Raw genomic sequence first — 19,719 nt, 5'->3', positions numbered from 1 at the left:
TGATGCTGCTTGGCCTGCTGTGTTCATCCAGCTCTACACCTTGTTGTCTCAGATTCTCCAGCATCGGCAGTTCCTACTATCTCTCGCCATCAAACATTGATTCAGTTTTCCATTCATATAGTAATTTGCACTGATAGAATAATGTGTAGAGATGGACCTTGCTGCTATCCACTTAGTTGTAAGGGATATGGACCAACGGAGGCAGGTAGGACTAGTTCAGTTCAGTTTAGTTACCGTGGACTAGTTGGACCAAAAGGTCTGTTTCCATGCTATATGACTTTGACTCTATTCAAATCTGTACTTGCCTAAATTAATCTGTATGGAAATTATGTGCCAAAGAATCGTGAATTTAACCCCGAAAAATTAACTTTGTTTCTCTCTCCACAGATGCTGCCAGAATTGCTGAGTTTTTCGAGCATTTTGTGTTTTTATTTGATTGTTCTAGTGAATGGTGGAGGTACCATCAATATGTTCAGCTACTCTCCAACACAGTAGTTCGGTGTCTGTTTTATGCTCTGCAGCCCAGCCCCAAGCTCTGCTTGTGTTTCAAATTTGCTCCCATTACTGGCCCTGGGTTGGGCAGAAGAGCTACTCAACAGGTCAGGGGAAATGTCACCTTGTATGTTCGCTCAGAGAAATCCCCGTACAATTCATTAACCATAGAAAGGAGTGGATAACAGAATATTGTTCTTTTACCCAGTGCTGTAGCTAGTTTTAATCTTTCAACCATTGTTACAAAACCAGATTATCTAATCACCACACTGCTGTTTGTGAGATCTTGCAGTGCACCTTATTGCTTGTTGTGTTACCTAAATTTCCGCAGTAACTACACTACCACTAAGTACTTTGTTGGCTTTAAAGCACTTTCAATGTCTGATGATATTGAAAAGATTTATATACCTGCAAGTCTTGGGTGGTTTTGGCATGGTGGTAGTGTCCCTACCTCTGAGCTAGGAGACCTGGGTTCAAGTCCCACCTGCTCAGGAGATGTGCGATAATATCTCTGAACAGATTGATTAGAAAATATCGAAACTGCAAGGCTTTAAATAAAGATATTGATGCCCGTGCTTTCAGCACTCCTCATGGACTGTGGTGATACAAGCAAAAGATAATGTAGATACAGCTATCAATGGCCCAGCATGGTGGTCTTTTGGCGGTACATAGCCCTTGGCTTAGCCTCAGTGTTGACTTATGGCCTTGGGGGAATTTCTTGGAAGTGTGATCCCACCGTGGCTAAGCACTTAAAGACTGTAATGCTTGAACTTCCAGCTTTCTTTCTTTCTTTTGTACCTAAAACTAAGAAGGTCTGCAATGTATAATTTTTAACCTTATTTTGTATGTTTTACTCTATACTATAACTACTGCAATTTTTAACTTCTAACTTTGTTCTTTCTTCCTACCTTGTTCTTAAGGTTCTGTGCCTAGGTACTTTTACCTAAGATGGTGCCTGTACTTTGGTACTTGAGTACACATGACAATAAAATCAAAGTCAGATCAAATCTCCTTCCTATATTTCTAAGGGGTTGTGTCCCAAACTTTGGACCCAACCTCATATGAAAGTATCATTCAGAAGCTGATTTTAATGGAAATCACTGTTGCTTCAGCTGGCTCAGTCACAGTGTAGGGAGAGAACTTTCCCCCAGTCAATAGACACTAGCAGGTGATTCCTTCTGCAAGTTTCAACTTGATCTGATTTTGTGTGTGGGTTGCCAGGCATCTGGGTTTGAATTCATTACTTGCCAATTTTCTTTTTGTAAGATGCAAATTAGGCAAAATATTCAAGCTCCTCCTTTTCTTGATGGCAATGTATTATGCAAAAGAGCTGTCTGTGTTTTCACCAGAAGAAGCTTGGCTTCACTGTGAAATCTGGGAAGTGCCATTGGATTGTTGAACTTGGATGGGGTGGAGAGTGAGAAAAATCATTATAGTTAAGACAGCGAAAAGCTGTCCCCTCACGAATGGAAGGGCACTGATACAAGGGAATTTGCAAAAGAAACAAATGGTGTGTGAGAAAATATTTCTTCACACAATATTCAGAGTTATGGAAAAAGACCAAGCGATAGCACTTTAAATCATAATGTTCATTCAGAGAGCCAGTGCAGACATGATTGAATGGCCTTTGTCTGCACTGTAACAATTCCGTGATTAAGCTACCAGCGGGGATAAGAGAGCTGATCTCCAGAGATGAGGTGAGAGTGACTGCCCTTGGCATCAAGCCAGCATTTGACAAGGTAGGATGACAAGGAGCCCTAACAGCACTGGAATCAGTGAGGATCAAGGGAGAATATCTTCGTGGTTGGAATCATACCTATCACAAAGGAAGATGGTTGTAGTTGTTGGAAACCAATCACCTCAGTCTCAGGACATCAGCAAACAGGTTGCTCAGGGTAGATATTTTTAATCAACTTGTCTAGACATGTGCTGTTGAAGCAATGGGACCTGAACTTGGGCCTTCTGGTTCAGAGGTAGGGATGCTGCTACAACACTGAACCACTGGCTCAGTGGTTAGCGCTGCTGCCTCACAGCACCAGGGACCCGGGTTCGATTCCACCCTCGGGCGACTGTCTGTGTGGAGTTTGCACATTCTCCCTGTGTCTGTGCGGGTTTCCACTAGGTACTCCAGTTTCCTTCCACACTCCAAAGATGTGCAGGATAGGTGGATTGGCCATGCTAAATTGCCCGAAGTGTTCACAGATGTGTAGGTTAGGTGAGTTAGCCATGGGAAATGCAGGGTTACAGGGAAAGAGTAGGGGGGTAGTTCTGGGTGGGATGTTCTTTGGAGGGTTGGTGTGGACTTGTTGGGCTGAATAGCCTGTTTCCACCACTGTCGGAATTCTATGATTCTATGATAAGGTCAGAAGTGGGGATGATTATACAGTCAGCAACAATGTTCAGCACCTTTCATGGTGACCCAGATACTGAAGCAGTGTACATCTGTGTGCAGCAAGACCTGGATAAAATCCAGGATAGGGCTGATATATTTAACATGGGTTTCACAAATGCCTGCAATGACCATCTCCAACAGGAGAGAATCCACTCTGAATCTCACTTTGACATGCAATGGCATTACAATTGGTGAATTCCCCAATTTCAACATCCTAGGGGGTTGCCATTAACCAGAAACCAATCAGGTCCGAGATCAGGAATTCTGTGGTGAGTAATTAACCTTGCGCCTCCCCTCCAAAGACAGTCACCGAAAAGGGACTAGTCAGGAATATAATGGAATATTGTCCACTTGTCTGAGTGAGTGAAGCTGCACACCTTTCAAAATGATTAACGCCATCCAGGACACAATGGCCTGCTTTGTCAGTACCCCATTCATCATTACTACTCTAAAGTACAGTGGCAGCAGTGTATGCTATATACAAGGTACACTTTGCCGAGATTCCTTCAACAGCATCTTCCGAAACCCTGAGAGACCTCTACTGCCTAGACAGACCTAAGTAACAGGTGACTGGGAACATCACCAGCTGCAAGTTCCCCTCCAAGCCATATACCATCCTGATTTGTAACTAAGTTGCTGTTTCTTCACTTTCAAGTGATGAGCATCCCAGAGCTCCCTTCCTAACCGCACCGTGGTGGTCTCGCACCAGATTGCGTGTGGTAGTGCAAGTGAAAGGCTCACCCCCATCAACACCTCACGGGTGGGAAGGGCCAGACAACAAGTGCTGACCTAACCACAAAACCCCACATCCTCACAAATAATAATTATGAAAAAGTAAAATGCTGCAGGTCCTAAAAATCTTAATTAAGAACAAAATTGCTGGAAACTCTGAACAGAGTAGCTAGTGTCTGAAGTGAAACCAGCTTAATTTTTCCAGCCTTGCAACCCTTTGATTCTAACAAAGGAAATAAGGTCTGAACTATTAACCCACCTCACATTTTCCACGCATGTAGCCTGACCAGTGTTTTCTAAATTTGTTCCAGTACGTACATGCTTCACTTCGGCTACATTTAATGTTGAGTTTATTTATCATAAACCTCATTGTTAGCCTCCATGCATATGTGACCTTTCCTCCAGTCCTTCCATCATCACCCTCATCCCCATTTTCCAAAGCCATCTCCATCCCAATGATGTCCTTGCATTTCTCCGGACTTGGCTTCCCCAACCTTTGCCATGTTAACTCTCTGTTCTTAACTTAGTACCTGTTCTCTTCTGCTAGCAGCTAGGTCCCATTCTAAACCTGCACTGAAGCCTCAGGCCCAGTCTAGTGTCCGAAGTCAATTGGTGCAATTTCAGCTGGAATTTCAGCAGCTACCTGCACCAACCAACCTCTGCCACTAGATGGAGTGTGGTCAATCTAAAAGTGCAGCACTGTAGGTGAGTACGATCTCTGAAAAACTTATTATTTTGAATATTACGCTCTTTTTATACACAATATCTTTTTTTAAAAGCTGTTTCAATGAGGAATTCACGGTGCCGCAAATCCTTGATGCAGTATTTTATTTTGTTGGGATAAGTTCCTTTGAGCTAACTTTGCCTTTAACATTGATTTTAGGTGAACATATCATTCACTATAAGTTGTGATTTTCAGAAACACCGTCAGGACTGAAGTGAGGACTCCCAGACCTGGTCTTGTATTCTGTTGATATATTGAGACATAACAGGGTGGATTAGCACAGAAACACTAGGAGCAGTTGTTAAAATCACTAATTCATGGAGGTCTTGGCCCTACACTTCCCTAGTTTTTGTAGAAGAGTGTATTATACTATCCTGGATGTTCCGTGTCTGCAGTATTGTAAAAATGTGCTACTAATCTGCACAGGTTTGCAGCATATTAGTGACTGGAAACAGAATGAAGGGAAGGGCTGGTTCTGGAGAAGGAGGAGATGCATAGAAACGGCTTGGGTGTTGGTGGAGTGGCAGAATGTGACCTGAAATCTGAAGTGGTCATTGGGATTAAACGTTGCAGATGGGCTGTGTTAATTGGATACTGTCTTTGATTCAGCATAATTCCTTCTGTTACTCGCTGTTGTTCTGAGGAAGAGTGCCGGACAAGGTAACCAATTGATTCCACCAATCATATTGTTGCCACAATTAATCCTGGCACCACTGAGCTGATAAGAGGCATCCATTTGAAGTTTATCTGGTGTGAATGGCCAATACTTTCAATATGTGACCCTATTAAATTTTCTCGAATTGTTTATCAGAGAACGCATTCCAGGCGGCTGTGCATGGGAACATTGCTGCGAAATGTACAAGTTACAAAGATCTGGCGCCTATTCACTTTTCGTTGATCTGTAATGAAAAGTGCACGCAAATGATGACAAAGGAGTTTTGACTGTGAAGACCTTCCTGGTGGAGATGGTTGTTGCATCTTGTTATCCAGCTCCTCTCTCACAACAACTGCTTGGCAGGCAAGACCTTTGGAACTGTACAATGGCAGTCAGGCGAAAACTGTCCAAAGGACTAATATCAAATGACAAAATCAGAAATTGCTGGAAAGGCTCAGCAAGTCTGGCAGCATCTGGGGGGAGAAAGCAGAGTTAACATTTCAGGTCCAGTGGCCCTTCTTCAGAGTCCTTCTGAGCCTTTCCAGCAATTTCTGATTTTGTTTCTGATTTCTAGCATCTGCAGTTCTTTAGTTGTTTGTTTAATATCAAATTACAGTTGTGCAGAATTTAAATGTATCAGCATAGGTTTGATTCTTTGCATACTAGAGTTTTTTGTGCAAAGTGTTGACAATATTAGATGTAAAGAAATGATCATGTTAGATCTGTTTTTAGTACTGTATCACGCTTTGCTGACTGGCTTATTTACATACGTTTCAAGTTTCAACTCATTTCAGTGCAGACCAGTTACTACATTTGTTTGAAACTCCATATTCATTTTAGTGGATTCAGTACAGATTTGTGCTGTGTATAATCACCAAGGAAAAATACAAAGAATTATAGGGACTTTAGCATTATTTCAATGCAGTTGCTGCTAAAGTTGTGCATAATACTTGAAACAAATGAAAGTTGGAGCTTCATGCCTGGATCTGGTCAAAAGTGCCGATGTAAAGATGGAGTTCACATTTCTTGCCATAAATGCAATATCAGTTTCTCTACTTCAAAGTTAAACCAACTCACTACTTTGAGTAAGGGCATGTAAATAATATTAATATTCTGTTTTCAACGATGTGTCTTCTGTGCATCAGTTTCAAGAAATGTTATGTTGTTAGAAGATCAAAAGGGTTAAAACTGACAGTAAAAAGTAAAAACTGCACCTAGAGCCAGTGTTAAATGGATCGTCCAAAACTGATGTGAACTTAGGAGTGGTGTGCTGTCAGTTCATTTGCCTGAACATGAGCAAACCTTTACATTTAGAAAATGGGTATATTGCATCAGTTCATGGTTGCTGGGAGGATGTTAGATTTGCTCTGGATAGTGACATCCACGTCACTATTTACTGACTGCCTTTCTTTGCTGGAACATTCGGGATCTGAATTGTGAAAAAGTCCTCCCTTCATTATCTTCTGAGTGCATAGAGTAAATGTTTTATTTAACATATTCTTCTGATACTTAAGTGTTTACTGATTTGTACAGGATTTAAATGTATCAGGCTGACAAGGTGGCTCGGTGTAGGGAAGTGTGCTCGGAACTAGTACGTTTTGGAAGCCAAGCAGGGAAGCACAATATATGGGATTGATCTTGGGGAATTGTCCATGATGTGCACTGGACAAATCACTTCCTCTACAAAGGAGCAGCCTGCTCCCTTCTTTTTCACCCTTTCACCAACCTTCTGTTGGCCAGGAGTGTAATGGCCCTGGAGATAGAATGAGATCCATAGTTGTCATTTAACTGGGCAGCTAAGGACCTCAGAGGCTGGGCAGTCTAATAAGTGTCTTACTCATTCTCTATAACAGAATCTGGTTGGGGCAGGAGGATCTCTTTTAATATTATCTAATCAACCTGTTCAAAGATGTTATTACATATCTCTGTAGCAGGTGGGACTTGAACCCAGGACTCCTGACCTAGTGGTAGGGGCACTACCACTGCTCCCAAGAACCCAGGGTTGACTGGCTAGGTAAACGGTGGGCTGCCCTCCTGCCTTGTTTGAAATGTACCCCTTCTGAAAACACTCCTGTCGGATGGGGGTGTAGAACTTCCACTGCTGATCACGTTGCGATGCTTGTAAAAAGCTGCAAACTATTTAAACTCTGGTAAAGAGACTGAATAACTATATTTAGACCCTGATTATTTTGGGTTTTCACAGCTAGGTTTGGTCAGGTTCTCAACTGATGAGCAAATGCTCAGTTCCAATGGGATTCTCTCAGGAAAGACGGAATCCTGTGAATTTCTTTTTACTTTTTCCCTGCTGCCTCAATCAGTCTGAAGTTACTGAAGCAAGCTGCAGTCCTTACTGTTACCCTGACAGAGATCAGCACAGACAACATCCCCAGATGAATATTCTGGTCCAACTGTCTCAATGCTTCACCACAATCTCTTTACATCCACCTACCCACCGAGTGATCCTTCTTGACTTTTTCGGTCACGTTACACCGTAAAGCTCTCTCTGTTCGAGTAAATCTAATTTCTGGACATAAATTGACAAAGTGAACGTCAGTCAGATAAAACTAACCGATGATGACTGTAGATTGATTTTTGGAGTACGGTTGCCTTGTATGACAAAGTCCAGATTCCTTATAAAAACCTTTTGTTTGTGCTCTGTCTAAGATGTTGCCGAGATACAGAGGAGGCAGTTTTGGTTTGTGGTTGATGTAGGTAGTAATCTCAGTCAGACTGTCAGATCAGACAGTTAGATTCCTAAAGCTGGTCAATTAAAATGGATGTGGATGAAACTATTAATAAGAGAAAGAGAGCTGTGTTTAGACCTGACATTGAGAACACATTTTACACAAAGGAAACCGGTCCAGTAAAATACTTGATCACCATGAGGGGCTTGCTCGTACTTCTCTGTCCTGCAACCTATTCACATTAGATTAATGAGATGGTCAATGTATGAGTTCAGTCTTGTTCCCACAAATGTGTGTTAGACCTACTTGAACTTCTTATAAGAAGCTAATAAACTTTGTAAGTACATGCTTCGTTTAAAAGCAAAACCTTAATAAATCTGTCATGAAGCAGAATTCAGTGAAGTGTTTAGATAGTGGAACATTTTACAATGTTTCCAATACAGGCTGGAGAACAGCAGGAAAAGGTGAAATTCAAATTCTTTTGTTATGCCCATACAAAGAATCACTGTAAAGGTGCTTGGTTATGTGGAATAGTTTGCATGTTTTCACAAAGCAACATTGATATGCTAGCAAAAGGTATTGAGATTTGCATAATAGTAAGCCAGCTTCCACCTCCACAGTTTGTCCTAATTTGGTTGTGTTCATTTTCTATAGGGAGGGTGAAACCATGAGGGACATTAGATCATCTCTATGGTAGCAGAGTTTCTATTCATTGCTTTTTAAAACAATCACCGCTGTATAATTGAGTCATGTTATTTCTTGACTGACTGTGAGTAAAGTTGCTGTGTACTGCACTCCTCCCTCATTGAGAATAGCAAGTATAGTGTTCACTAACATCTCTTGTTGAAGTGTTTCACCACTTCCATGCCAATGCATGTTCCTCATACCACCCACCCACTTCCAATCGATCAGATGGTGTTCTTTTTAACAATTTCTTCTCCACGTTTGAAAAGCAGGGGATTAAAAACTCCAGATCATGACACTTAAGCAGACCTTATTTACTCTTCCATGGCGTTTATATCTAGTCTACAGATTTGTAACTCCCACAACTAGGTTAAGGCCTTTGCAACCGTCAAATTGGGGTCTGTTTGAACTTGATGCTAAGTTCATATGGTTCTGAGGAGTTTGGGTTTCCTGCCTTTGTCAATTACACCCCACCCATTCCCTCACTGACAAAAATAAGAGTAGGACTTTCTTTTCTGGGTCCCACCCATCAGTTTTAACTGCTCAGGGAGTCTTCCCAACTCTCCAAAAATCCACCCATAATGCTAAGCTGATTTTCCCATTACTGTTTCATGTGCGTGTGCACTTGAGCCTCAACCATCCTAGCTTCTGTACTTTAATAACACGACACACTTCCTTAATTCCCAGACAGCTGAGTGGATAAATCCAATGCACTTTTTGCAAGTTATTTATTAGGAAGCATTTAACATGAAGCTTTGTAGCACAGTGTTTATTGAGTTCTGGAATGAAGTTACTGTGATCTGTGATTAAAGAGACAACTTAACTATGATCAAAAAGTGGAACTATATTGACCATTGAATCAAGAACAATTTGCACTTAGTCTTTTCTCTCAATCCCTTTCTTCATCATTTTTAAAGAATACAAAAGCTGCAATAAATGCCAATCCAAAACAATATTTCTTTTCATTTGAACACTATCTGAATAAACTTTGTGAAGTTTGTCCTTTTGTCTTTCATAATTCCGTAAGAAAGTGAACCAAAAGTACTCCGATCTAAAGAAAAATATTCCAACATTACAGTGGCCCATGCATTTACACTGCAAAGTCCATGAGAAAGCTGAGGCTCTTGTAAAAACTTTATGGAGGGCTTCTAGCTGTGCAGATGATAAAGTCATGCAGTGGTAAAAACTTATATAAAATACACAAACATTTATTACAGCACAAAAGGAAAGAGTTGGGAGTTGGAACAGTTCAATTTTAACAGTGCCATTATACATACATTTCTTTTTATCCTCTTATGAGAATAGTTTCTCTGTTCCTGTGAAACAAGTTAAAGTTGCTGTATGATCTTGAAATACTGTTGATTAAAATTTTGCAGCAATTAACATTTTATTCTGCTTTTTTAGGAGAGAAACCCTACAGATGCACCTGGGAAGGCTGCACATGGAAGTTTGCACGTTCTGATGAGCTGACAAGGCATTTCCGCAAGCACACAGGCGTTAAGCCTTTCAAATGCACAGACTGTGACCGGAGCTTTTCGCGCTCAGACCATCTTGCACTGCACCGCAGAAGACACTTGATGATGTGAAAGGTACTTAAAGGCCAGCTTCACATAAGAGCCCTGGCTCTGCCTCCATCCCGTTATTCAGCATTGCTGAACTCTGACAGTATCTGCTGTGAGATGGCACCTGTGGATGCCAATTCAGAGAGAGAGAGAGAGCCCGCCCGCCCTCAAAAGACTGTGAAACTGTTCAAACCAGCTTTCCTTTTGATGTTAAGTACTGACTGCATTTATGTAATTTAAGCTAGGCCTGTCATTTTTGTCATAAATTTTTCTTCTTGATTATGTTAACACAGGGCAGAAAACAAGCAGGCAGTCCATTACTTGCAGCCAAAATCTATCATGTTTAAGGGCATTTAAATCTTCATTGGCTTGTGAATGACCTTAAGGATAAGGAAAAGCAACACTGAGGTTGGTGTTAATTGTTGGTGGTGAGCTCTTCAAAGAACAGAAGATTGACTGACTTTCTCGGTTGTGTCATTGTATTTTTCATTTAATGTGAACAATTCATACAGTGGGAAGTCTTGATGTTTTGTCCAATTTTAACAGTTATCCTATTTTAATGTATGCTTTATTAATTTGGTGGTATTTAGCTAAGATGCACAAATTTTGCTGACAAAAATATGGCTGCTTTTCCCACGTTTCAGCTCTGTTTGCCCCGTGGAATTGTTGAGTAAGTACAAATAACAAAAGAAAAGGGCCTTCTTTTCTCTCCTAGTGATCATCCTGGGGTATACAGCAATGTTGCAAAACAGGTTTTTTTTTGTTTTCATCCTGCCTCCAGTCTCTACTGAAATAGATAGAACTGGTTATTAGATTTGATTTGCTGTAAACAGCCCCTCTTTTATTCTGGCTTGTGAGAGCTTTTTTGGGAAGGCAGCATTCTCATTCCACTAATGAATGTGATCAGCACAGTGATGGTGTCTGTGGTTTTGGAGCCTGGTGCTCGTGTTTTCCACCGCTGCAATTCCAGCGCTATTTCAGTTTCTGCAGCAACGGAAACAACAGCTGGATCTGAGGTCCATGCAGCCTTTTGTTTCCACAAGTACTAACTGAGATGTCTTGGCAGCATGATCAATGATGTGCCAGTAGTCTTAGTTGCTTACTGTGAATATCTCTGCTTGTTACAGCATGATACAGTTCTGGAGTCGAGATATAAATAAAGAGCATATGAACATAGAAATCAGTCATTGAAAGCTAACTCTATTAATGTGTATTAATAGACACAATTAATAAATTATGACTAATTTTCACACTCATTTTCAGCCAGTTTGATGAACTGTGAAGCCAGATGTAAAGTTTTAGATCTCTTTCTGAGCACCTTGTGCTTCTGCTTTATTGCGTATAAAAAGAGGCAGGTTAGAGTGCAGACCTTTAGCATTGAATGACTTGCTGCTGGGATGAGTTAAGCTGCAGCAGTCTGAGTTTGCAAACATATGCCCCATCTGCCTTGCCTGTGCTGTTTTTACTGCCCTGTGAGGTATTGTTTTGATTGTGTAATCTATTTATCTTGCGTGGTAGTTTGTAGGTTTAAAAAAAACTCAGCCAGACCAGCGAATCACATTTTAATCGGAGTATATGGGAATATTTCTTGAATGGTCTTCAAGCTTTTGTTGGTGTAAGAGTGATCTCTAGATTTCATTAATAAATGACTAATGCTGATCAACAATCACCATGCACACATTTAATTTTACTTGCCGCTGTTTAACCCAAGTGTACTGGCCTGGAGCAGAGACTTAAATATGTTATTACAGTTCATTTAGGGGAATTGTAATGACATTACAGGAATGATGGGTAAGCAACCATATCCCACAAACTCAGTAATTGTTTTGTATTTCAAAAGAGAAATCTCATTCTTGCTGCCCCCTTTAAAACTCATTTTGTTTTTTTATGCGTGTCATTTTTGATATCTGAAATGGAGTGGTGTTGATCTCGGGTGGAGAGAGGTTACTAGCTGGGAGTAGAGATTAAGCCCAGGATGTGGAAAACTGAATTAATCCATACAGAGTAAAACTGGCAGCATCCAAAGATGATGAATATTGTTATTCAATCTTTGTTCATTTCCATTATTTCTGCCATATAGTTTCCCCAATGATGCTGCCATTTGCTGTTTAAACACAATATCATGGTCATTTTGAAAAGAGGAATCAACCTTTGTTTAAATGGTGCTAACAGTGAGATTACCTCTTAATGTAAAGAGAAAACTGAAGATGGACTTTGTACCTCCGTTCTCATTCATCGGGAGCTGGATGTCCATGAATTAAAAGAACCGACTTGTAAAAGTGTAATTTCTGTAATAAATGTTGCATCTTTCCATCTTTTTGGATTCAATCTTTTATAGTTGCAGATATAATTTGTAACAATGTGATGCTTTTCAGAGCTTTATAGTAAAGGGGTACTGCACTGCACTACGCAAGATTACAGGTTGTCAGTACAGACAGTCACATGATAACAGAGGCCTTCACATCACAACACCATCACATCTGTAGCCTCTGTCACATGCAATTGTTTGTGTTTTTCTCAATTTCACAGAACCATGAAGGTGACGTGGGTCTTGGCTAGTTGCATGTACAGGGCAATGTGCTAGCTCACTCAACAAGTTAGTTCGAGGAGTGCATTAGTCCTTTCCTGCTAACTGTTTATTCTGGGAAGTATATGTGAACAGATTGGAAATAATCCGTTTGAATAAATTATAGGAAAGCCAAAGATCTTTACAAACTGGATAAGCGAAGCTGTCAGAATTTGAGACCTCAAGCTTTTTCCTTCAGTGAATTCAAACACTTCCAACTTTTAAGATGAAGTCTGCAGTGAGGCATAATAGCCTTACTGGGAGTTCACCTTGCTTTGGGAAAAAAGTGTATTTTTATTCTGATTCTTAAAAATTTTCTTCTGTTAATGTGAACAGAACAATTTAAATAGAGCTCTGCTGTTAGATATTTTAAACCACAATGGTGAATTTTCTCTGTAATGTTCTCACTTTCCACCAATGTAAATTTGTATGCTTCATGGTACTTCTCAAATATGAGCAGAATTTTAATCTTGTGGAATTTACTGAACCAAGAGGCTGCAGTTAGTCCTGTAGCCTGAATGCAATAAGTTGGCAGAAGTGTTAATAGTTATTACTGAAATGAAGTAGCTTGCCATAGCTGCTTGGTTAATGTTGTATTTATATTACTTAAGTGAGTTAGAAAATGGGATGAGAATAGTTTGGTGGTTGTTTTTGACCAGCATCAAGCTTTTTTCTGTGATGTAGACCTCTATGAATCTAAGTTTAAAAAGTAGAGAAACACACTGTATCCCACCTGAACTAACAGCTTGGAAATGGGAGGTAAAATTCGATAGTGACTTTATGTTCACAAGCACCAATATCCTGATTGCATGTTTTTGTACTTGTTTCACTGCTGATGGCCTCATTGTCTGCAGCTTCCCTGGTATAATGGAACCTTATCACTCAAAACTTCTCTTTGACATTTAATTAATTGTATGTAGTGTTCATAAAATTGTTTGAGCAGCTTTTTTTGTCAGATTATATTGAATTCTTTGTGGGGCCTTTTTAACTTCAGCCTAGCTGAATACCTGGCTGGTGGGTTGTTAAAATGGAATGGCTTAAACCCCAAGCTGTTACAGTTTTAAAAAATCGATGTTTTTAGGCCTGTGAAGGCACATTCTATGACTCGAGCTCCTTGATGTCCTCTGAACGTCAAAGAGAGCAGATCATCAGCAGCTGTCCCTTGACAATTGTAAAACAAGTCTAAAGACCAAAGAGATATTTCAAGACAACTTTAAAACTTGACTTTGGGACCAGCATGAAGGGAATGGTAGAAATCGCTAAAAAAGCTAGTTTTGGACCTTGCATTTCTGCACCTAAAATATACCTGAAAAATATTCAGCCAGTTTTCGGGTGTTTCTAGTGGCCACCTAAACCAGGCCTTCAACACCTTGCATATCATAGTTTAATATCTGACCAGATTCTTGGTATATTCCACTGAGGATTTCTCAATGGTGACTGACGCCAAATTGTAAGATCTATTTTTTTAAAAATAAATCACAGAACCTTGGGGAAGCAAGTGTTCTCCTGTAGCTCCACAGATTATATATGGCTCTTGCCACTCTTAGCTGCTATCACCACTGTTGCCAGGACTACACCATCACCATGACTACAATCTTTTTGCTCTATGCAGCACCCTCCAATAAACAATTATAAAGCTGGAAAATAACACAGTGTGGAGCTGGAGGAACACAGCAGACTAGGCAGCATCAGGGGAGCAGGAAAGTTGACGTTTCGGGTCGGGATCCTCCTTCAGAAAAGGAAGAAGGGTCCCGACCTGAAACATCAACTTTCCTGCTTCTCTGATGCTGCCTGGCCTGCTGTGTTCCTTCAGTTCCACTGTGTTGTCTTTGACTCCTGCATCTGCAGTTCTTTCTATCTCAAAGCTGGAAAATGTCCAGTTATTCAAATCTTCATTTATCCAAGGTAATTTAGTCACAGAAAACCAATTTTATTAGAACTAAAAGAAAGCTTGATTGATATTTCAAAAGTACTTATCATTGCTAAAAGACTAGAAGTTGCACTCATCAGAACTCGGACATAAGAAACATATTTGAACGAAGGAGCACTATTTTATACAATATAAGATGAGGGTGCTGATTGGTTGGACCATTGTTGCGATGGAGCTGCAGCTAAAACATTTTAACTGTCAATCTCAGTTCTCAGAGATTCTGATTGGTCAGGGTGTTGCCTTGGGGATACAGTAGAGATTGACTGACTGTCTCCATGACCCTTTTTGTCTTCTGTATAAATTCCGTTGTATAAATATGTATAAATTCCTTTTGCCTCCATAAAACCTTATCCTGGGTCTTTTAAATCTTTAGGTTCGAGCACACGCAAATGCATCTCACCGAGTCCGAGTGATGGTTTTAAAACAATTTACAGCGCGGCTATTAGCAGAGTCCAGATTTTTCAATAAATGATTTCCAAATACAGATTCACATCAAATGGATATATTTTTCTTAAGCGAGCATGGGTTGGTCAGCCAGCTGCCAGGACCCTTGGCTGTGTTGTTTGATATTGTTCCGCCAGTCTTTGAGCCTATGTATGTGGGATCCCATCAGTGCTGAAACTCTTGTATATCACTGCCCATGTGTGTGGGAGGTAAAATACTGTTTTGGCTTATTGTTTGTGGAGAAAACCATTCATGGGTTTACTGCATAGTAGCAGCATGAGATAGCTGATTGTTCAAAATTTTGAGACAACTTCCCCTTCCAGGGTAATCTGCGCATCATTCAAGGCCAAAAGAGGTAGCTGTAGACTTTCTTTTCCATGAGGTTTCGGGATATACAATGAGTGAAAAATTGATCATGGTATCTGTTATCAGACATGATTGATTTGACCTGGCCGTCCTCAGTGTCAAGCCTACATTGATGAGCAGATGGCTGTATTCGATTTATTTATTGATTTATTATTTATTATTATCACATGTACCAAGATACAGTGATAATTATTGTTTTGCATGCTATCCAGGCAAATCATACCTTACATAAGTACATCAGGGTAATAGAACAGAATGCAGAATATAGTGTTACAGCTACAGAGAAGGTGCAGAGAAAGATCATCTCTGACGTATGAGAGGTCTGTTCAAAATTCTGATAACAGTGGGGAAGAAGTTGTTCTTGAGACAAGGTGCACGAGGCTGCCAATAAGATTGTTCCTGTACTGTGTAGTCTGTAGGAGTCTAAACATATATGTGCACTTAGGCTTTCTTTGGTAGTAGTTCAGAACCTGTTGTCTGATTTCTCAACTAAGGAAAAGGAGCTTATTAAGTTGCTCCCTTTCAGTGGCAAATTTAAACACAGGATGGATTTTTTCTTTAAAACATAAAACCATTACAAAGTCATCCACGTAGGATGGAATGTTTATTTTCTAATCAACCTCTTCAGATATTATTATACACCTCTGAAGCCACGGGAACTTGAACCCTGGCCTTCTGCACAACCCCTGTGTCATGAGAACACTCTTTATAAAAAAAAAATTACATAGTTGCCATTAGACAAACATTTTAAACTCATGTATTTATTGTTTATTAGCAGTCCAGCTTACCTCATCCATTTTTTAAAATTGAATTCAAATTTCACTGTCTGCCACGATAGAACTTTAACGTATGTCTCCAGCACACTAACCTGGGGCTGTGGATTATGAACCCAGTGACATTATCATTATGCCATAACCTCCCCATGGAATTTATTAAGCTGTGTGTCAAATTCTTTGCAACTGTGAAATGAAATATCACAAATGTGTTCTTTACATATTGGAGATATGCAAGGCATAAGAGATCAGCAGTCTTTCCTTCGAAGATGCATTTCCCATGGCAACCATCAAAGATGTTAAATAGCCTGGTCCTAGAAGGAATCCCATGGCAATGCCATTTATTTGGGTCTCTGTGATGTCATTGATACTGAACTCAAATAGTTTTAACAGTGCATTAATTGAGGTGGGAGGTTCCACAGTAACTTTTGTTGAGGGCAATAACGATAAACATCAGTCAAAACATTTTTTTGTTTTTCTCGTACAGATAAATGTATTCTTTTTTAAAATTGAATAACATCTCACTGTTTCTGTCATCTTTAGCATTCCACAGGTGATGAATTGTAAGTCAGACATGAAGTGAATAATCCCCAGATGTACAATAATGAACCAGAAGCTGGAGAAGAGAAGCCAAGAGATTGAAATTATGCAAAGATTGTGTGGAAATAAAAGCGAGTTTATTAGTTCTGTTCTGTTCTGTGGCCTTTTTTTTTTGGCACTTTTGCAGCATTATGAGCAACATTTGCCTGGTGATATGACTTTGTATAGGTAGTTCTCCTCTGTAACCCTGATGATGCATGATAATTACAGTAGCTACATTCTTCAGTACAATTTTTAATTTGTTCTACAGGTTAAAGTCCCAAGTCTTCTCTGATTTTGTATCCAAATCAATGCCAACATTACATGGAGCAGTATTAGACTATAAAAGTACTCTAGTGGTTCTGAAGCATTTTGAACAATTTTGAGGTCATAAGGATTCTATATAAAAGCAAGTTATTTCTTTCTTTACATTAATCCATTAATTTAAAGCAAAATACTTGTGTATACATGTCAGGCAAAAATGTTCTCCAAACTCTCATGCCATTTTGGCTTTTTTTTGTGGTAATGGCAAAGTCCCTATGTTATCCAAAATGGCAGTCACTCTTTTACCCAAGGAGGTGGGAGTGAAGAGTGGGATGTCTCTCTCACACATGCAGTTCAAAACATAGTTAAAACTGCAGCTGCCTTCACTCGGAAGTAATTTTCACAATCCAGGTTTCTGAAACAGAACTTATGAGCTTTATGAATTTAAGGAAAAAAGCCTAAATCTACCTCAATTCTTTGGTTTCAGGTGATCTTTTGGGATTGGATGCACATGCTGTCAGACTGAAACGTGCTCTAGCAATGATATCCCTCGTAAATATATTTTAAGAGTGACAAATATCTAATAAGAATTTTAAGAGAAGTGTAACTTAGGTCAAAAATAAATGTTAAATAAAGTAGAACTTATATATTAAAAAAAAATTAAACCATGGCACAAACAGGTTTGGAAATTAATTGGCTGTAAGCATGCACAGTCAGCAGTTACATCAGAGCATTAATGTCAGCAAACGTATCATTTTGGTTGATTAAGAGTATATGTTATTTGTAAAAGGTTGATGAGGTCTGTAAAATTATCAAATTGTCTTCCGAGATCCTTGCTGTTTTAAACAAAAACACGATGCCATGTATCTCAATGGGAGAAAACGGTGTCTGCAATTTCAGAAGCTGTTTGTTGACACAAGCCTGAAGGCTATTCATATTCCTACTACTTGACTGCTTCTACAACCTATCATTGCAGTTAACAGTCTGTAAATTCCATGTGTGATTAACTAGAAATGAAAGGGTTAACTGTCTTATGACGTGGGTCTATGAGTACAAATATTTGTGCAAAACTTGAACATTATTGGAAAGAGACAAGAAGTTGAAGCTTTTCGACTTGCACCAATCAGATCCAGGACACACACAACAGGCTTGACAACAGGGACACTGCTTTATACAGCAAGAGAAGAGGATGCAGCATACCACTTGTAGTCAACTAGTCCTTTCTTGCGCGTCTAGGAGAAGTGTATCCACCTATTAGATTCTGCTATTGGAAATCATTCATTGAATAATCTGAATTGTGCTGACAGTTATACAAATTTATTTAACATCAGCTGAGCTTGTAGCGTGATATATTTGCATGTGCTAGAAACTACATACGTAAGTACACAGGTGTAGACAAAAGGAATTGTACATATATCACCCCTTTGTGTAAGTAAAAGAGATTATGGAGGTAGCCAATCTTTGCACCCCCATTGCAATGCCCTGACTAATTAGAATTCATCTGCTTACTTTGAGAATTAAGATTGATGGTTGGCTGGCATACATATATGAAGAAAGTTAAGTGTATTATCAAAGTTTTTTTTATATTATGAAGTCTCTAATTGGTGCAGAAGGGTATTTCATTTTGTCTTCTACCTCCTGGAATGGGCACTGAGTGAATTGGCATGGGGGAATGTAAGAACACAATGTAGGTAGAGGGTATGGGTTGGCATATGTTGGTGTGGGATTTAATATTTTAATGAAAGTCTGTAGTTCAGGTTGGGGTTGGAGTTGCTGGTTGGTTCACCGAGCTGACTGGTTTTCATGCAAATGTTTCATCTCCCTTCTGGGTGACATCATCAGTGCTGTGTAGCCTCTGTTAAAGCGCTGTTGTTCTGTCCCACTCCTAATTTATACAGTCCGGTCTGCCATGGTGGGCAGTCTTGTTTGTGGTTTTGTACCGTAGTGGTATGTAGATGAGGTCTTTTTCGAGATGTTAGTTAATGGCATCGGTGGTTGAAAACCAGGCCTCCAGGACTTCTTGTGCTTGTCTTTGTTTCGCTTGACCTACATGTCCTGTGACTGACCCACCAAGCCAGCATATCCCTGGACACTGAGCAATTTAGCACAGCCAATCCACCTAACCTGCATATCTTTGGACTGTGGGAGGAAACCGGATCACCTGATGGAAACCCATACAGATACAGGAAGAATGTGCAAACTCCACACAGACAGTCACACAAGGCTGGAATCGAACCCGGGTCCCTGGCCCTGTGAGGCAGCAGTGCTAACCACTGAGCCACCCTGACACCCACTGTATTACCCCCTTCTACACATGCAATTTGGGATTGAAAATATGAGCCTTTGTGTCAACAGATAATAATATATCCAGATTCCCCTAATAACTTGATCTTTCATTTGATATTGTGTTTTCAATTTAAAGTTTGAGAGCTGGATTTAGTATGCTGCAAAAGATTTTTACTCCATGTTAATATTGTTACGGTCCCACTTAACGTTGTCATTGTACAAAGTAGATCTCAGACTGAAACCTGGCTTGATATATCACTTCTTATTTTAGGTTTTAATGGGGTGGTCTTTCACTGAAATATATGCAAACAATGTTGTAGATTTGGTGTTAACAATCAACCAGAAGTTTGTTTGCAAAAGAAATGAAGGTAAAATAGAACAAGCCAAGCTATTCACATATAACATCATTTAAAAAGAATTGAAACATGTGGTAGTAAACCTCAGGTGTTTGAATCCCTTTAATTTCTATTTGTAATTCTTTGCACCTTCTGCAACTTAATTAATCAATTTGTCTAAATGTAGGTCAAGATTCACAGAGTTCGCACTTAAAATATTGTTTAAGAATTCAGCATCTAGTGAACTTGCA

General features: G+C 39.7%; 1 protein-coding gene across 10 annotated transcripts in view; it reads left to right on the top strand.

Annotated features, from left to right (window-relative positions):
• klf8 (Kruppel-like factor 8) overlaps nt 1-16,689 on the top strand; it is an 82,358-nt gene extending 65,669 nt beyond the window's left edge. For 7 of the 10 annotated variants that reach the window (XM_048604997.1, XM_048604996.1, XM_048604995.1 and 4 more), the window contains one exon: nt 9,768-12,238. In XM_048604997.1, coding sequence (XP_048460954.1) covers nt 9,768-9,949 — 182 coding nt within the window. In that variant the 3' untranslated portion in view covers nt 9,950-12,238. Of the gene's footprint in view, nt 1-5,151; nt 5,359-9,767; nt 12,239-16,547 lie in introns of those variants that run through there. The other 3 variants (XR_007263620.1, XR_007263621.1, XM_048604994.1) reach the window with 3 other exon arrangements.
• The last annotated feature ends 3,030 nt before the right edge of the window (nt 16,690-19,719 follow it).

This window comes from Rhincodon typus, chromosome 14 (genome assembly GCF_021869965.1).
Source record: "Rhincodon typus isolate 14 chromosome 14, sRhiTyp1.1, whole genome shotgun sequence".
Lineage (NCBI taxonomy): Eukaryota > Metazoa > Chordata > Chondrichthyes > Orectolobiformes > Rhincodontidae > Rhincodon > Rhincodon typus.
This window is presented reverse-complemented; position numbering and strand designations above follow the sequence as displayed.